Genomic DNA, 16,618 nt, shown 5'->3' with positions numbered 1-16,618 from the left:
GACACATACACGTGCAGACACCTGCAGACACACGTACACACAGACACGTGCATACACCTGCAGACATACGTACACATACGGACACGTGCAGACACCTGCAGACACACGTACACACACAGACAGACACGGGCAGACACCTGCAGACACACGTACACACACAGACACAGACACGTACAGACACCTGCAGAGACACCTGCACAGACACATGCACACACACGAACACATGCACACGTGCACAGGCGCGTGTGCACACACAGGCATTCAGGCACGCCGCGTAAATGGAGCAAGGACGAGGCATGGATGAGCCGTGGTAAGAGGCCGCGAGCCTGGACACCAGGGCGGCCTGCGGGGGCCTTCGGGCCGCGTCCGCAAACTGGACCGACCCCTTGAGCCCCAGCGGCGCGGCACCCGAGGTTTCTTCTCCCTGGGGGATGCGTGGGGAGGCCCCAAAGCCAGAACCGTGCACCGCCCGCCGCCCGGTCCCGCCCGGCTCGCAGCGCACAGACCCGACGCCCCTGGGAGCGAGTTCACGGAGCGGACCGGCGCATGCGAGAGTGTAAACACCCGGCCCCGCCCCCTGCTCGCCCCCGCCTCGCCATTCGCTGCGGGCGCAGAGTCCCCGCCCCCTGTCGGCTATGGCTCCGCCCCTACCCCGTCTCCGGGCCACCATTGGCTGCGGCCACAGCGTCCTCTCCGAAGGGGCGGGTGGGCGTCCGCCCGGAGGCGGTGACGGGCGTAAGATGGACGGACAGCCTCACCAATGAAAACGCGCGTCCTCCCTAGCAACTGCGGTCCACCAATGGCGGGGCCGGGCGGGGCCGCGCGCTGTCAGGGCAGGGCGGCGGGGCGGGGCCGGCGGCGAGCGGGGACTCGGGGCTCGCGCGGCGCCTCTCGGGGCTCGGCCGCCGCCTCTGCGCGCAGCCCCGCAGGCCGGGCATGGGCGGGGGCGCCGGGCCGGCACGATGAGCGCCCTGGGCAGCCCGGTGCGGGCCTACGACTTCCTGCTCAAGTTCCTGCTGGTGGGCGACAGCGACGTGGGCAAGGGCGAGATCCTGGCGAGCCTGCAGGACGGCGCGGCCGAGTCCCCGTACGGCCACCCGGCGGGTGAGCGCGGGCGCGGGGCCGGGGAGGGGCGGAGGTCCGGGTCCGGGGGCGCGGGTCGGGGAGGGGCGGGGGTCCGGGTCCGGGGGCGCGGGTGGGGGAGGGGCGGGGGTCCGGGTCCGGGGGCGCGGGTGGGGGAGGGGAGGGGCGGGGGTCCGGGTCCGGGTCCGGGGGCGCGGGTCGGGGAGGGGCGGGGGTCCGGGTCCGGGTCCGGGGGCGCGGGTCGGGGAGGGGCGGGGGTCCGGGTCCGGGTCCGGGGGCGCGGGTCGGGGAGGAGCGGGGTTCGCGGGTGGGCCTTGCTCCGCCCGGCCCCGGCCCTCGAGCGGCGGCTTCCCTGTGCACTCCGGTTTCGCTCGAGGCCCGTGCGGCGCCGTCTCCATCTTTCTCCGCAGTCTGCGCGCAGCCCGGGCCGGGGGCTGGACCGGGCGCTGGGCTCCTCCTGACCTGCGGCCGCCACCGCGGGGACTGGGGAGGACTGGGGTCCACACTGCGCGCGTTCGTGCCGCGGGGCGGCGGGGTGGGCGGGATGCAAGCTCCGGGCGCCCAGGTGCTGGTCTGAGCGTCGGTCAGAGGGGAGGGAGGACGGGGAGACCAGGGCGGGTCCCGAACCCAGGGGTCCCGCGTGTCCGGGGCTTCGCCCGGGCGGACAGGCCCGCGAGGAAGGAGCGCAGGTGACTCGTGCGCGGAACAGGGGACCGCCCACGGCGGCGGCAGGACAGGGGTCTCCAGGGCGAGGGGAGGCCGCCGCACCCGGAGCTCCCAGCAGGGCCGCCCGGGATCCCTGGAGTTTGAGACTTGAAAGCCGGCAGCTGGCGAGCGGGGCAGGAACCGCGGAGAAGCCCGGAACGCGCCGAGGCGGACACCTCACCTCGGCCAGGCGCGGGGCCGTCACCCACCCGGCTCCCCGAACCGCCCAGATGGGGCCGACCCTACGGCTGCGGAAAGGGCCCCGCCTGGGCCCACCTGGCGGCCGCGCTTCTCTGGGTCCTGGGCGGAGGAGGGCAGCCAGGGCGTGGCGTTGGAGTCGGTGGGAGCGGGGAAGCCCCGGGGTCAGGGTCCTACCAGAGACAAAGGAGAGGGTCGGAGAAGCGGGATCTGAGACTGCGAGGGGGGGGTGCAGGCCGCCCCCAAAGGGCAGCTCCAGGCAGGCTGCGTGGGGGCCCGGGGAGTGCGGCGTGGCCGGAGGGGCGGCCTGAGCTGTGGAGCGCGGGGTCGGACTCAGGTGCTCTGGCACCCCAGCTTAGGGGAGGGGGTGGGGGTGAGGAGTGGGCGTGGAGTGTGGGGGAGCAGCTCCGATGGGCTTGGGCTCGCGACCAGTACCCAGAGGCCTCCTTAAGCTACAGCACACCGGGGAGTCTCTGGCAGCCGGTGGGTGCGGTGGGTGCAGAGTGTGCTCCGTGGGGTCGGGGGGAGTCTGGTCTCTGCTGCTGAACCTAGGCTCAGCGGTGCGCTGCTGCTCTCGCCTGTTCTAACCCGCGGCTCAGTGGCAGGCCTCTAGGGCCGTGGTGTCCAGTAGCCTGCCGTGAGCCACGTGTGGCTGTGCAAGAGTAAAGTAATTAGAAGAAAACAAAACAAAAAGTTTCCGTTAGCCACGTTCCTGGATAGCTCAGACATCGCCGTGGCAAAGTCCCAGGGCCAGCGCTGCCCTGGAGATGAAGCGCCTGGAGGACAGGGCTTTGTCCGCTTGGTGCCCTCGGGTCTGGGCACAGGGAGGGATGAACCCTACCACAGCTACAGGGATGAAGCGCTCAGCAGCGTGGTCGCCCAGATGGGTGTGGCGCTTTAAGAGCTGTGTGTGTTTTGGGGGCGCCAACTGCGAACGATGTTGAGTTATAGCAGGTGAGTGCCATGGGCATGTGTGAGGGGGGCCACGCACAGAACGTTTGTGGAATTCCTGGCTGGTTTGAACCGAGGCTTAGGGCTGCTTCTGCTGCGTGACTTTGGGTTGTTGTGTGCTGAATCGAGGACGATCAAAAACAGTGGACTGATGATTTCTTCTAAGGCTTTCCCTTGATGCAGAGGGAGGGTTCAGGCTAAAAAGACACCTCCCACCAAGGGCTTTGTTGTCACTGGGCCTGAGCTGCTGTAGAAAAAACTGGTATCACAGGTGTACCCTCTCAGGGTTTTTCTTTACCAAATATTTGTTTTAAGGTTGAGAAAAGATAATTTGGCTGGGCATGGTGGCTCATGCCTGTAATCCCAGCACTTTGGGAGGCTGAGGCAGGCAGATTATGAGGTCAGGAGTTCGAGGCCAGCTTGGCCAACTTAGTGAAACCCCATCTCTACTAAAGATGGAAAAAATTAGCCGGGTATGGTGGCGTGCGCCTATAGTCCCAGCTACTCGGGAGACTGAGGCAGGAGAATTGCTTGAACCCAAGAGGCAGTGGTTGCGGTGAGCCAAGATCACACCATTGCATTCCAGCCCGGGCTAGACTCCACCTCAAAAAAAAAAAAGAAAAAGAAAAAAAAGTAAAGAGTCTGAAAAATAGTCAGAAGTTGGGATCATGATGTTTTATTTTTAATTTTTTTAGAGGCACGGTCTTCTCTGCCACCCAGGCCGCAGTGCAGTGGTGGGGTTGCAGGTCACTGCGGCCTTGAACCACCTGGTTTCAAGCCATCCTCCTGTCTTGGCCTCCCCAAGGGCTGAGATTACAGGCCTGAGCCACAGCGCCTGGCCATGCTGGTTTTTTTTTTTTTTTAATTTTTTATTTTTTAATGACATGTCACATTGAGAAACAGTATAGGTGCTTCTGTTATTGAAAGGTGAGGACGATTGGGCACGGTGGCTCACGCCTATAATCCCACCACTTTGGGAGGCCAAGTGGGCAGATCATGAGGTCAAGAGATTGAGACCATTCTGGCCAACATGGTGAAACCCCATCTCTACTAAAAATACAAAAATTAGCTGGGCGTGGTGGTGTGTGCTTGTAGTCCTAGCTACTCCGGAGGCTAAGGCAGGAGAATTGCTTGAACTCAGGAGGTGGAGGTTGCATTGAGCTGAGATCACTGCACTGCACTCCAGCGTAGACAGCAGAGCAAGACTATCATCTCAAAGAAAAGAAAAGAAAAAAGAGGAGAAGAGAAGAGAGAAGAGAAAAGAAAGAAAAGAAAAGTGAGAGCACTTATAGCTGCACACTCCATTGCCCCACCACCCACCTCCTCCTGAGTTGTAGCCCAGGCCGATATTTTTATATTGCCCAGGTTTATAGCCCTTGCTTCTGCATTGTGACTATAGTACCCCCAAGAATTTAGTATCAGTTTAACATTTAAATGTAGTCAGTGCTCACCAAAGTCCTTTTACCATTTCTGTCCCTCTTAATTAGCTAGATTTCATTGTCAGTTGTATTTTCAGAAGGACTTGAGTATTTCCTGAGTGTTTTATGTCCGAGAATGTCTCCCCGTGGTCATCTTTGGACCATATGAAGATATCTTGGCTGGGTATAATACTCTTACATTTATTTTCTTTTCCAGCACTTTGTAACAATTATTCCACTGTGCCTGGCTTGCATGTTGTTGTGGTGAAGGCTGAGGTTGGCTGATTTTTCCCCATTTGGAGGATTGGCCTTCCCTTCATGAATTTATGAGGAATTCTTTCTTTTTCTCATAGTTTATCTGCTTAGCCAGACTATGTCTCAGAGTTGAATATTTTGTGTTAAACTTCTGGTATGCTGTTTATTCTTTGAGTTTCCCGGTGTGTGTGTGTGTATTTTTTTTCTTTTTTTTTTTTCTTAGACTGAGTCTTGTTTTGTTGCACAGGCTGGAGTGTAGGTAGTGGTATGATCTCAGGTCACTGCAGCCTCCGCCTCTCAGGTTCAAACAAATCTCCTGCCTCAACCTCCCAAGTAGCTGGGATTATAGGTGCCCACTACCACACCTGGCTATTTTGTTTTTGTATTTTTAGTAGAGACAGGGTTTCACCATGTTGGCCAGGCTGGTCTCAAACTCCTAACCTCAGGTGATCCACCCACCTCAGCCTTCCAAAGTGCTGAGATTACAGGTGTGAGCCACAGTATGTGGCCTGAATTTTGTGATTATCTCAAGCCTTTCCTATTTGTTGGTAATTTTGATTTCAGTAAACCGTTCTAGCTGTTTCTAACTTATTGATTAGTTCAGTAATGATGTTATTTTCTGTTAGTTTTTGAGTTTTCCATTTTTTTTTTCTTTTGAGATGGAGTCTCACTCTGTTGCTCAGGCTGGAGTGCATTGGTGCTATCTCAGCTCACCACAACCTCCACCTCTCAGGTTCAAGCAATTCTCCTGTCTCAGCCTCCTGAGTAGCTGACACTACAGGTGCATGCCACCACGCCTGACTAATTTTTGTATTTTTAGTAGAGATGCGGTTTCACCATGTTGGTCAGGCTGGTCTTAAACTCCTGACCTCAGGTGATCCACCCACCTTGGCCTCCCAAAGTGCTAGGATTACAGGTGTGAGCCACTGCACCCAGCCAGAAGTTCTTAATTTTAACATAATCCAAATTATTGGTGTTTTGTGGTTAGGCCTTTGGGTCCTGTTTAAGAACCTTTGCTGCTCCTAGATAACAAAAATGTTCTCTACAAGTGTTGTTCTGCCTTTGCCATGAATGGCTGCCTCCAGCTGGGATGAGGCGTGAGGCAGGGATCAAGATGCATTTTTTTCAGCTGGATGCCTCTCCCTCCCCTGAATTACACAGGCTCCGAACCCGGGACGGCTGGTGGGTCTGGGTCTGCACCGTTGGCCTGCCCGTCTCTTGAGCGAGTGCCCCAGCTGGACTCTGTCCTCTGCAGATGGACGCGCCCTGTGCTGGTCGGGGCTGTCAGATGCACCCTGTGCCGACCAGGGTGGTCAGATGCATCTTGTCCTTGCTCAGGCAACTCTGTCTGTGAATTGTCTTTGGTCTGATGGTCAGCGAGGCCTGGATTCTTCCTCCTGGGTGTTTTGTCTTCCTCTTGGTCTGTAGTTGGAGGGCAGAGGTCTTGGATCCTGGACGCTGTCCACAACCTGAGTCCACAGACTGTGCCGACCCCCTCTGCTCTGCCTGTTACCCAGGGAAGTATCTTCCATTCTGCGGCCCCCCTCACACACGCTGGTCCCCTTGGTTCCTGCTGGCCCCGTTTCTGTCTGGCAGCTGAGTCCCTGGTTCAGGCTCTTTCCCCTTGGAAGTTCCATTTCTCTCCAGGCAGGGGTGGAAGGAAAAAGGTGTCACCAGGCTGGCCCAGGATGTGATGGGACACAGCAGTGCCCTGGCTTTCTGCCCCCCGAAGCCGGGGTTTCTAACACCAGGTCGTCACTCTTCTCCGAGGGCTGAGCTTTCTGCCTTTTGCACGTGTTTATTAGTGACGGGGAGGGAGGCAGATTGCGCCAGATCCACCGCCTCCTGCCTCCTGCCCTTTCCCAGCACAAGGGCCTCAGCGTCTTCCCCAAGTCCTTTCTCCTGAGCATCCTTTTCTCAGCATGAAAGTCCCATTGTTCTCTCCTTGTTTCATTTCTGCTAAGAGCTAATAATAACAACCCTCACTTACTAGAGTGGGAGGAATCATCTCATGAGACAGGTTGTACTGTGAGGCCCGGAAAGCCTGAGTCCCCCCTCCAGATCACACGGTGTGGACGTGCGGGATGCAGGTGCCTGGCCCGGCCCGCCCCTCTGTTCCCAATGTTCAGTGTTGAGAAAAGGCTCCAGAGAGGCAGCTTTCCTTCCCGGAGAGGAGCGTCAAAGCTCCTTTACTGAAAGTGACCCAGTGCTGGGGTTTTCTCCTTCCTCTTTGCCTTGGACAGATGTTCCCCCAGACACACCTGCAAACTCCGTGCTTCACCAGGACACACGTGCAAACTCCGTGCTCCCTCTTCTGATTCTGCAGGTGCTCCCTCGGGACACAAATGCACACTCCGTGCTCCCCAGGACATGTGCATACCTTCTGCGCCCCTGGGACATGCATGCACACTCTCTGCTCCCCTGGAACACATGTGCACACTCTCTGCTCCCCTAGAACATGCATGCACACTCCGTGGTCCCCTGGGACACACCTGCACACTCTCCCTGCTCCCCAGGACACACGTGCACAGTTCGTGCTCCCTCCTCCGATTCTGCAGGTGCATTCCAGGACATGCCTGCACACTCCCTGCTCCCCGGGACACACGTGTACACTCTCTGCTCCCCGGGACACGCCTGCACACTCCCTGCTCCCCAGGACACACGTGTACACTCTCTACTCCCCAGGACACGCGTGTACACTCCCTGCTCCCCGGGACACGCATGCACACTCCCTGCTCCCCGGGACACACGTGCGCACTCTCTGCTCCCCGGGACACACATGCACACTCTCTACTCCCCGGGACGCACGTGCACACTCTACTCCCCGGGACACACGGGTACATTCCCTGCTCCCCGGTACACATGTGCATACTCCCTGCTCCCCGGGACGCGTGTACACTCCGTGCTCCCCGGGACGCGTGTACACTCCGTGCTCCCCGGGACGCGTGTACGCTCCCTGCTCCCCGGGACGCCTGCACACTCCGTGCTCCCCGGGACGCCTGCACACTCCGTGCTCCCCGGGACGCCTGCACACTCCGTGCTCCCCGGGACGCGTGCACACTCAGTGCTCCCCGGGACGCGTGTACACTCCGTGCTCCCTCCTCCGATTCTGCAGCCAGCGGTGGATGTGCTGCTCGACACAGCTCCTCTGCCGGTTTCCCTTGGCAACCACCTCGAAATTTAAAACACGATTTACAAAGTCGTCATTTTCAAGTTTGAACTGAAAGTCAAATCGCATTTTATCCTGCTTCCTTATAGTGCAGTCCTTAAGGAGGAGATGGTTTTCTTTTTTCTTTTTTTAAGGAAGTCTCGCTTTGTTGCCCAGGCTGGAGTGCAATGGCACAATCTCAGCTCACCGCAACCTCTGCCTGCCGGGTTCAAGCAATTCTCCTGCCTCAGCCTCCGGAGTAGCTGGGACTGCAGGTGTGCACCACCATGCCCGGCTCATCTTTTGTATTTTTATTAAAGGTGGGGTCTCACCATGTTGGTCAGGCTAGTCTCAAACTCCTGACCTTGTGATCCGCCTGCCTCAGCCTCCCGGGTGCTGGGACGACACGCCTGAGCGCCATGCCCGGCTGAGGAGACAGTTTTCTGCTTCTTTACCGCCTGCCACCACTTGTGAGCGAATTAATTTTTACAATACATTGAGTTTTAAAAATGGTGTCATTAATGTTTCTGTGCATTTGAAAATGAAACCATTGCATCCTGGTCAGGACTTCCCGTCGGAAGCCCCAGTTCTGCCCCAGCTCGCCGGTGTCATGCAGGGTCCTCTCCCTGCCTGATGACCATCCCTGAGCTCGGCGGTAACTTCCGTAACCCCAGCCCCAGTGAACCTGGTTTCCAGTGACAGGCTCAAAACAAGCCAGCCAGGTTTCTCCCAGGCAGAGAAAGGGTCAGCTCTGGGGACCAGAGGTGCACCCGTCACCCTGAATCCCTGTCACCAGGCTGTCCTCCAGCCTGGCACCGGGCACTGCCGTGGTGCCAAGGGAACGCAGCTGAGCAGGTGCAGACCCCAAGTCTCACCCTGCCGGCCGCACCTGCCCACTGCCCTCCTGCCCCAGGATGCGGGCTGCTCAGCGGTGGGTGCGTTCGTAGTGAAGAGGGCAGCATCAGCCGGTGTGTGCTGGCCGTGGGCACTGGTCACATTGAGGGATTTTTTGCTTTTTGAGATAGAGTCTTGTTCCAGTCGCCCAGGCTGCAGTGCAATGGCACAATCTCGGCTGACGGCAACCGACGCCTCCCGGGTTCAAGCAATTCTGTGCCTCAGCCTCCCAAGTAGCCAGGATCATAGGCGCCCACCACCGCGCCTGGCTAACTCTTGTGTTTTTAGTAGAGATGGGGTTTCGCCATGTTGGCCAGGCTGGGCTCAAACTGCCGACCTCGTGATCTGCCCATCTCGGCCTCCCAAAGTGCTGGGATTACAGGTGTGAGCCACTGCACCCGGCCAAGAGATTTTTTTAACCTTTATTTTAAACTTTATTCCCAGGATTCTTCAGCGTAATTAGCTCTATGCAAACAAAAACCTAAAAACAGCAACAGCCGTTTTTAGGAGCCCTGCCCTGGGTTTCTCAGTCTCTCTGAGGACCCCAGTGCCTCTCACGGAGGCTGGCAGCCATACCCTGGAGAGAGAGCCACAGAAAGCTGTCAGTGGAGAACAGCCAGGCCATTGTAACAGGTCTTGGGGTTTTCTCAGCTAGGAGTGAGCCTCGGGTAGTTTTCACTTCACGTGGGCTGTGTATCCCAACCTCCTGCAGCTAATAATTAATTACCCTCCCCAACATGTGACTCAGCAAGTTTGCTCCTGAATTTGAATCAACTGGTGTGTTATTTATATTTGTGACTCGTGATAGGACTAATTAAAAATAAAAGCAGGCTGGGCACAGTGGCTCACGCCTGTCATCCCAGCACATTGGGAGGCTGAGGCGGGCAGATCACGAGATCAGGAGTTCATGACATGGTGAAACCCCGTCTCTACTAAAAATACAAAAATTAGCTGGGAATGGTGGCGGGCACCTGTAATCCCAGCTACTTGGGGGGCGCTGAGGCAGGAGAATCGTTTGAATCTAAGGGTGGGAGGTTGCAGTGAGCCGAGATCGCACCACTGCACTCCAGCCTGGGTGACAGAGAGAGACTCTGTCTCAAAAAGTAAAAAAATAGCCGGGCGCGGTGGCTCAAGCCTGTAATCCCAGCACTTTGGGAGGCTGAGGCGGGTGGATCACAAGGTCAAGAGATCGAGACCATCCTGGTCAACATGGTGAAACCCCGTCTCTACTAAAAATACAAAAAATTAGCTGTGCATGGTGGCGTGTGCCTGTAATCCCAGCTACTCAGGAGGCTGAGGCAGGAGAATTGCCTGAACCCAGGAGGCGGAGGTTGCGGTGAGCCGAGATCGCGCCATTGCACTCCAGGCTGGGTAGCAAGAGCGAAACTCCGTCTCAAAAAAAAAAAAAAAAAAAAAAAAAAAAAAAAAAAAAAGTAAAAAAATAAAGACCCTGTTTCCAAATCGGGTCACATTCTGATGTTCTGGGTGAACCTGAACACTTCAGCCCAATGTAGATGGTGAAGCCCGAGAGGATGTTCCTGTCTCAGGAGGAAAAGCGGGCACCCAGGGACCTGTGGGTCCCTCTTCGTGCAGCTGCAGCGCTGGAACCCCCGGCCCTGCTGGCTCCTCTTGGCTGGAGCTCTGGAGGCCGGCCCGGCGCCTGGGGCCGGCCCATGAGTGTCTCACTGCTCGGCTCTGTCTGTGGGACCCTGCGGGCCATGCACCTCATTTTGCCGGACAGCCATGCTCGGGGTTGGGCACTGAAGCTTCGTCCTGGTGAGAGGCAGAGGACTTGGTGACTCCAAGTGGGGCCCAGGAGCCTGCATTTAAGTCACAGCCACGTTTGAGAACCACTTTGTGAGCTGTGTCTTTCCACGGCGTTTCTGCTTCTCCCTCCCCGCCCTCACTTCCCGTCTCCCTTCTCCTACCCGTTACTGCCCACTCACCCTTCCCCTCTGGTTTTATTGAGACATAGTTTGCTTACAGAAAAATTTATCCCTTCTTGAGTTTTTTGGTTTTTTTTTTTCCTTTTTTGAGACAGAGTTTCAATCTTGTCACCCAGGCTGGCACGAAATGGCGTGATCTCAGCTCACCGCAACCTCCGCCTGCGGGTGCAAGCGATTCTCCTGCCTCAGCCTCCTGAGTAGCTGGGATTACAGGTGCAAGCCACCACGCCCAGCTGGTTTTTTGTATTTTTAGTAGAGATGGGGTTTCACCGTGTTGGCCAGGCTGGCCTCAAACTCCTGACTTCGAGTGATCCATCTGCCTTGACCTCCCAAAGTTCTGGGATTACAGGCCTGAGCCACTGTGCCTGGTCCCATCTTGAGATTTGACCGAGACTTAGAGTCGTGTGACCCCCATCACCGTCAGGATGGAGAACAGCGCCGCCGCCGTAGCAGGAGTTTCCCACGGCCGCTTGGAGGCGGCCCCTCCCCAGCCCCGGCCCCTCAGTCTCCCGGGCGCTCCTGTCCCCAAGGCCTTCGAATCTGGCTGCTGTCACCCTGAGCCACGGAGGCCGTCTGACCGGCCGTGTGCACCGTTCATGGCTTTTGATCGTGGACAGCAGGGATGAACTGCAGCCCCCTGTCCACCCACCCGTCGAGGAGTGTGCGACTGGTTTCCGGCTTTTGGCGGTCTACGAAGAGAGCCACTGAGTGTCACCTGGGTCAGTATCCAGGGGTGGAGTTGCTGGGTCATATGAGAAGTGGGCGATTAACCTCACAGGGAAGTGCCAGCCGTTCCCACATGGACCACACCGTTTGCCTCCCTGTCAGCCGTGCGGGTGTTTCCACTGTCAATATTCTTTGGTTTTGCTTTTTTTTCATGTTAGTCACTCATGGGTGTGCAGTGGTATCTCGCTGTAATTTTAATTTGCATTTCCCGTGCTCATTACCATCCTCGTATTCTCTTTGGTGAAGTGTCTTTTCAGATCTTTTATACAGTTTTTCTTTTATTTTTTAAACAACAACAAGAAAACAGGGTCTTACCGTGTTGCCCAGGCTGGAGTGCAGTGGTGCAATCATAGCTCACTGTGGCCTCCGCCTCCTGGGCTTAAGTGATCCTCCCACTTCTGTTTTCTGAGTAGCTGGACTCCAAGTCCACACCCTCCGGCCTGGCTAATTTTAAAAAGTGGTTTTCTTGTAGAAATGAGGGTTTCACTGTATTGTCCAGGCTGGTCTTGAACTCCTGGGATCAAGAGAAGCTCCCACCTCGGCCTCCCAAAGTGGTGGGTCACAGCTGTAAGCCACCGTGTCTGGCCTCTTTCACTTATTTTGAAAAACCTGAATTGTTTATTTTCTTTTTATTGAATTTTGAGAATGTTTCAATATGTTCTGGATACAAGTCCTTTATCAGAAATGTGTTTTTCAAATATTTTCACCCAGTCTGTGCCTTTTTCTCCATTTCATTCAGTTATCTTTCAAAGAGTAAGCGTTTTTGCTTTTGAAGAAGTCCAGCTGACCCGTGTTTTTTCTTTTGTGGGCCATCCTTTTGATGTTATAGCTAAGAAAACTTTGACTGAAATTTACAAAGATTTTCTTCTAGAAATTTTATAATTTTAGATTTTACATTTAGGACTACAGTCCATTTTGGGTTCTTTTTTTAATATAGTATGAGGTGTGGATTGAGGTTCATTACTGTTGCATAGGGATGTCTAATTGTTACAGCAGCATTCATTGAAAAGACTGTTCTTTATCGTGCGACCTTTGCACTTTGGTCAAACATCAACTGGCCGTTTTTGTGTGGGCCTGTGTCTAGGCTCTAAATTCTGTTTCATTTTTCTAGTCATGTATTTTTTTTTTTTTTTTTTTTTTTTTTGAGACGGAGTTTCGCTCTTGTTACCCAGGCTGGAGTGCAATGGCGCGATCTCGGCTCACCGCAACCTCCGTCTCCTGAGTTCAGGCAATTCTCCTGCCTCAGCCTCCTGAGTAGCTGGGATTACAGGCGTGCGCCACCATGCCCAGCTACTTTTTGTATTTTTAGTAGAGACGGGGTTTCACCATGTTGACCAGGATGGTCTCGATCTCTTGACCTCGTGATCCGCCCGCCTTGGCCTCCCAAAGTGCTGGGATTACAGGCTTGAGCCACCGCGCCCGGCTAGTCATGTATTTTTTTCTCGGTACCATACTGTGTTGATTAGTTACATAGTAAGTCTTGAGATTGAGGAGTCTGAGTCTTCCCATTTTGCTCTTTTGTTCAAAATTACAATTCTGATTTATTTGACTTTTCCTTTTAAATGTTGGCTTTGTTGATTTCTACCCAAAAAGTCCTGCTAGGGGCCAGGCGCGGTGGCTCATGCCTGTAATCCCAGCGCTTTGGGAGGCCAAGGCAGGCGGATCACGAGGTCAAGAGATTGAGACCATCCTGGCAAACATGGTGAAAACACGTCTCTACTAAAAAACACAAAACTTAGCTGGGTGTGGTGGCACACGCCTGTAATCCAGGCTGCTTGGGAGGCTGAGGCAGGAGAATTGCTTGAACCCAGGAGGCGGAGGTTGCAGTGAGTCAGGCCGGTGCCACTGTGCTCCAGCCTGGTGGCTGGTGACAGAGCAAGACTCTGTCTCAAGAGGAAAAAAAAATTAAAAAGTCCTGCTAGGATTTTTGATTGGGACTAAATCTATACATAATTTGGGGAGACTTGTCATCTTAATACTGAGTCTGTGCATCACGAACTTGGGATGTTTCTCCATTTATTTAAGTCTTCTTTGATTCTTTTCAGTGGTTTGTAGCTTTTACTGTACAGATCTTGTACTTTTTCTTTTTTAGGTTTATACTCAAGTGTTTCATGGTTTGAGGGCTGTTATACCTAGTGCTGCTTAATTTCAATTTCTGATTGTTTACTGCTAGTACATCAAAATACAACTGCTTTTTCCATGTTGGCCTTGTATATTGTGATCTTACCAGATTCACTTATTAGTTCTAAGAGCTTTCTTACTGCTTTTTGGAGAGGTGTATGTGGACACATGTGTGCCTGTGCAGTAATGTCATCTGGTAATCAAGATGGTTTTAATCTGCATGCCTTTTCTTTCTTTTTGTTGCCTTATTGCACTGGTTAGAACTTCCAAAAGTTTGAATGGGAATGGTAAGAGTGGATATTTTCATGGAGAAAATATTTTTTCATTTTCCTGGGGAAAGGATTCTGTGTTTACAATTAAGTAAAATGTTAGCTTTGGAGTTCTGTTTTTAGGATGTACTTTATCAGGTTAAGGAAGGTCCTTTCTATTCCTAGTTTGCTGAGAGCTTCTTTCGTGAACAGGCACTGGATTTTGTCAAATGCTGCCTCACTGAGATCATATGGGTTTTTCTTTTCTGATATACTGACATGATAAATTACACTGATAGATTTTCAAATGTTAAACCAACCTTGCATTCCTGGGATAATAGATTGCTGAATTTGGTATATTTTTTTACTGATTGATTCATCTCTCTTACTTTATATTTTTACTTTTAATTTATTGTGTAGTAAGTTCTTTTAATGATTGGAATCACAATACTAGAGAAATCTCCCATCTTAACCCAGTTCTGGTGGCTCCAAAGCCTCCACACAGAACCTTGAGATGCTTGTGACCCTTGAGGGCCTGGGTCACTGGGTGAGGCTCTGGTCATCCAAGCAGAGGGGCTTTTTTCTCTACACGATGTCCAGCTGCCTTGGTGGTTAGCTGCAGCTTCCTGTATTAGGAGAGTTCGCCCACATGGCTGCTTCCAACTGTTCAGAGCTATTACTTTTGCCTTTTTGTCTGGAAATGTAATATTTCCTACCTTACGTAAGTTATGTTCCCTAGGAGAGCTAGCAGTCATGGAGTTATATAACTTGATTTTTAGCCAAATCTTCACTAAGGAGTTGGGGGTTGGAGAGCTCATTTATTGCTTACCTACCAAAGACTCATGTTTTTTGAGTTAATATATTACCACCTGAAGTGCTTTGGCAACTGTGTTCAATGTATGTGAAGCAGATACATTTATCTTCATTTTTAGCTAATTTTTTCTTAAACATCATTTGTGAAATTTTAGAGAAGAAAAGAAAATAAATAAGAAAGTAGTTTTTATCTACTATTTTTAATTTTTTTACTTCTTTTTTTTTTTGAGACGGAGTTTCGCTCTTGTTACCCAGGCTGGAGTGCAATGGCGCGATCTCGGCTCACTGCAACCTCCGCCTCCTGGGTTCGGGCAATTCTCCTGCTTCAGCCTCCTGAGTAGCTGGGATTACAGGCACACGCCACCATGCCCAGCTAATTTTTTGTATTTTTAGTAGAGATGGGGTTTCACCATGTTGACCAAGATGGTCTCGATCTCTTGACCTCGTGATCCACCCGCCTCGGCCTCCCAAAGTGCTGGGATTACAGGCTTGAGCCACCGCGCCCGGCCAATTTTTTTGTATTTTTAGTAGAGATGGTGGTTTACCAAGTTGGTCAGGCTGGTTTTGAAATCCTGACCTCATGATCCACCCAAAGTGCTGGGATCACAGGCAGGATTTGTGCCCAGCCCAGAAATTATATTTGGTGCTCAGCCCAGAAATTATATTTTAGAATTAAAAGTTTGTATCAATATTTCATATGAGAAATGTTAAAATTGCATACATTATAATATTGCTGCTATGCAGAAAGAAAACCGTGTATACATAAACAGTGAAATGAATTACAACGAAATATTGACTAACTGAAATGCTAGTGGTTGTCTGTGGGTGGTGAGATTGTGGTGGTAAATGTTTAGTGCCGACCATGAATGACTTGATTTTAAATAAACTTTTTCATATGCAATATGTTTCAACTTTGGAAGCAAAGAGCGTCAGGCAGCCTTGGGTGAGGGGCCTCCTGGAAACCTCCCTCCCCAGCCTCCAGCCAGGCCTTTGAGCTGAGAAGCTTGCACATGGTGGGACCTGCCGTGCTGTTCCCTGGGCAGCCCCGCCCACAGCCCCCACCTGCTTTGGCAGGCGGTGGCCATGGAGGGTGGGGCTTCTGCCTGGGACCCATGGCCGCTCCCGTAGGTGTGTGGGAACCTGGGAGAGACCCAGGCCCTAGTATGGGGTGCAGGGCCGTACGAGAGGTCTGTGAAAGAGGGCACCCCACCCTGAGAGCCTGGCCTGCCTGAGCTGAGCCCACGAGTCCCGCCAGGCCTCCTGTCTGAGCAGGATGGGCCACCTGAGGACAGCTGCTCCCTTCTCTTAGGCTCCGGGGGTTGTGGTCACAAGATGTCTAGCCCCGTGACCAGCCTCAGGGAATCCCCCACTCCGAGGGGTGGTGAGGGGCAGGCTGAGCATAGCGGGGAGCTCTGGGCTCTGGCCCCTCTGTTCCTCCCGGGGCCACCGTGGCTGCCTCAATCCCTCTTCCCCAAGACAACGTCCCTTCATGGGCCTCCACGGCTGTGTTCACCCCCAGCCTGCTGGGGCAGCAGCTGCCACACTCCAGGACATCGCTTCTGGGCCCTGTTCCTTCGTGTTTTCACGAAGTGAAACACGTGATGACAGCTCTGTGGAGGTGACAGCTCTGTGGAGGCCGCCCCTGCCCTGTGCTCGGTGACCTGCACGTGCTCAGTGGCCATGCAGGGTTAGCGTGGCCTCTGCAGCACGTGTCCAGCCTGATGCTGGTCCCAGGCTTCACCCTTTGGGAGTTTGGTGTCCTGAGACAAAGGGAATTTAACATAAAGTAGGGCTGTGGAGCCCTTCAGGCGCCTGGAGAAGGTGGTTGCTGGTGGGCTCTGGGATGGGAGCCCCCTCGGGCCTCTGTGCCACAGCCACGGGCTTCCCGTATGTCTGGTCCCAGGGAGGGCCTTTCCTTCCTCCCCAGAGGCAGCTTCTCCTGTTCCAGAAAAGATAAAAACGAAGCTCGGTCCCCAAGGGCGCAGGGTTCCTTCTGAGACCTACGGGCCTCGGGGCGCTATCGAGAGCAGGATTTCTGCCAAAAATAAAACCCGGCTTCCTGGCCGCTGGCCTGGGAGAGCCCCGAAAGTGAGCGGCACGTCCTGGACCGAG

General features: G+C 54.0%; 1 protein-coding gene across 3 annotated transcripts in view; it reads left to right on the top strand.

The window, feature by feature from the left end:
• Window positions 1-846: 846 nt before the first annotated feature.
• Window positions 847-16,618, top strand: part of RAB40B (RAB40B, member RAS oncogene family) — a 37,289-nt gene continuing 21,517 nt past the window's right edge. For all 3 annotated transcript variants that reach the window (XR_005581402.2, XR_012514751.1, XM_039476751.2), the window contains exon 1: window positions 847-1,104. Coding sequence is in view for 1 of the 3 variants with exons in the window: in XM_039476751.2 (XP_039332685.1) it covers window positions 963-1,104 (142 nt within the window). In the remaining 2 variants the exon portion in view is untranslated. The remainder of the gene's footprint in view (window positions 1,105-16,618) is intronic.

Source organism: Saimiri boliviensis, chromosome 17, assembly GCF_048565385.1.
Source record: "Saimiri boliviensis isolate mSaiBol1 chromosome 17, mSaiBol1.pri, whole genome shotgun sequence".
NCBI lineage: Eukaryota > Metazoa > Chordata > Mammalia > Primates > Cebidae > Saimiri > Saimiri boliviensis.
The sequence above is the reverse complement of the archived record's forward strand: the minus strand, read 5'-3'. Positions and strand labels throughout refer to the sequence as shown.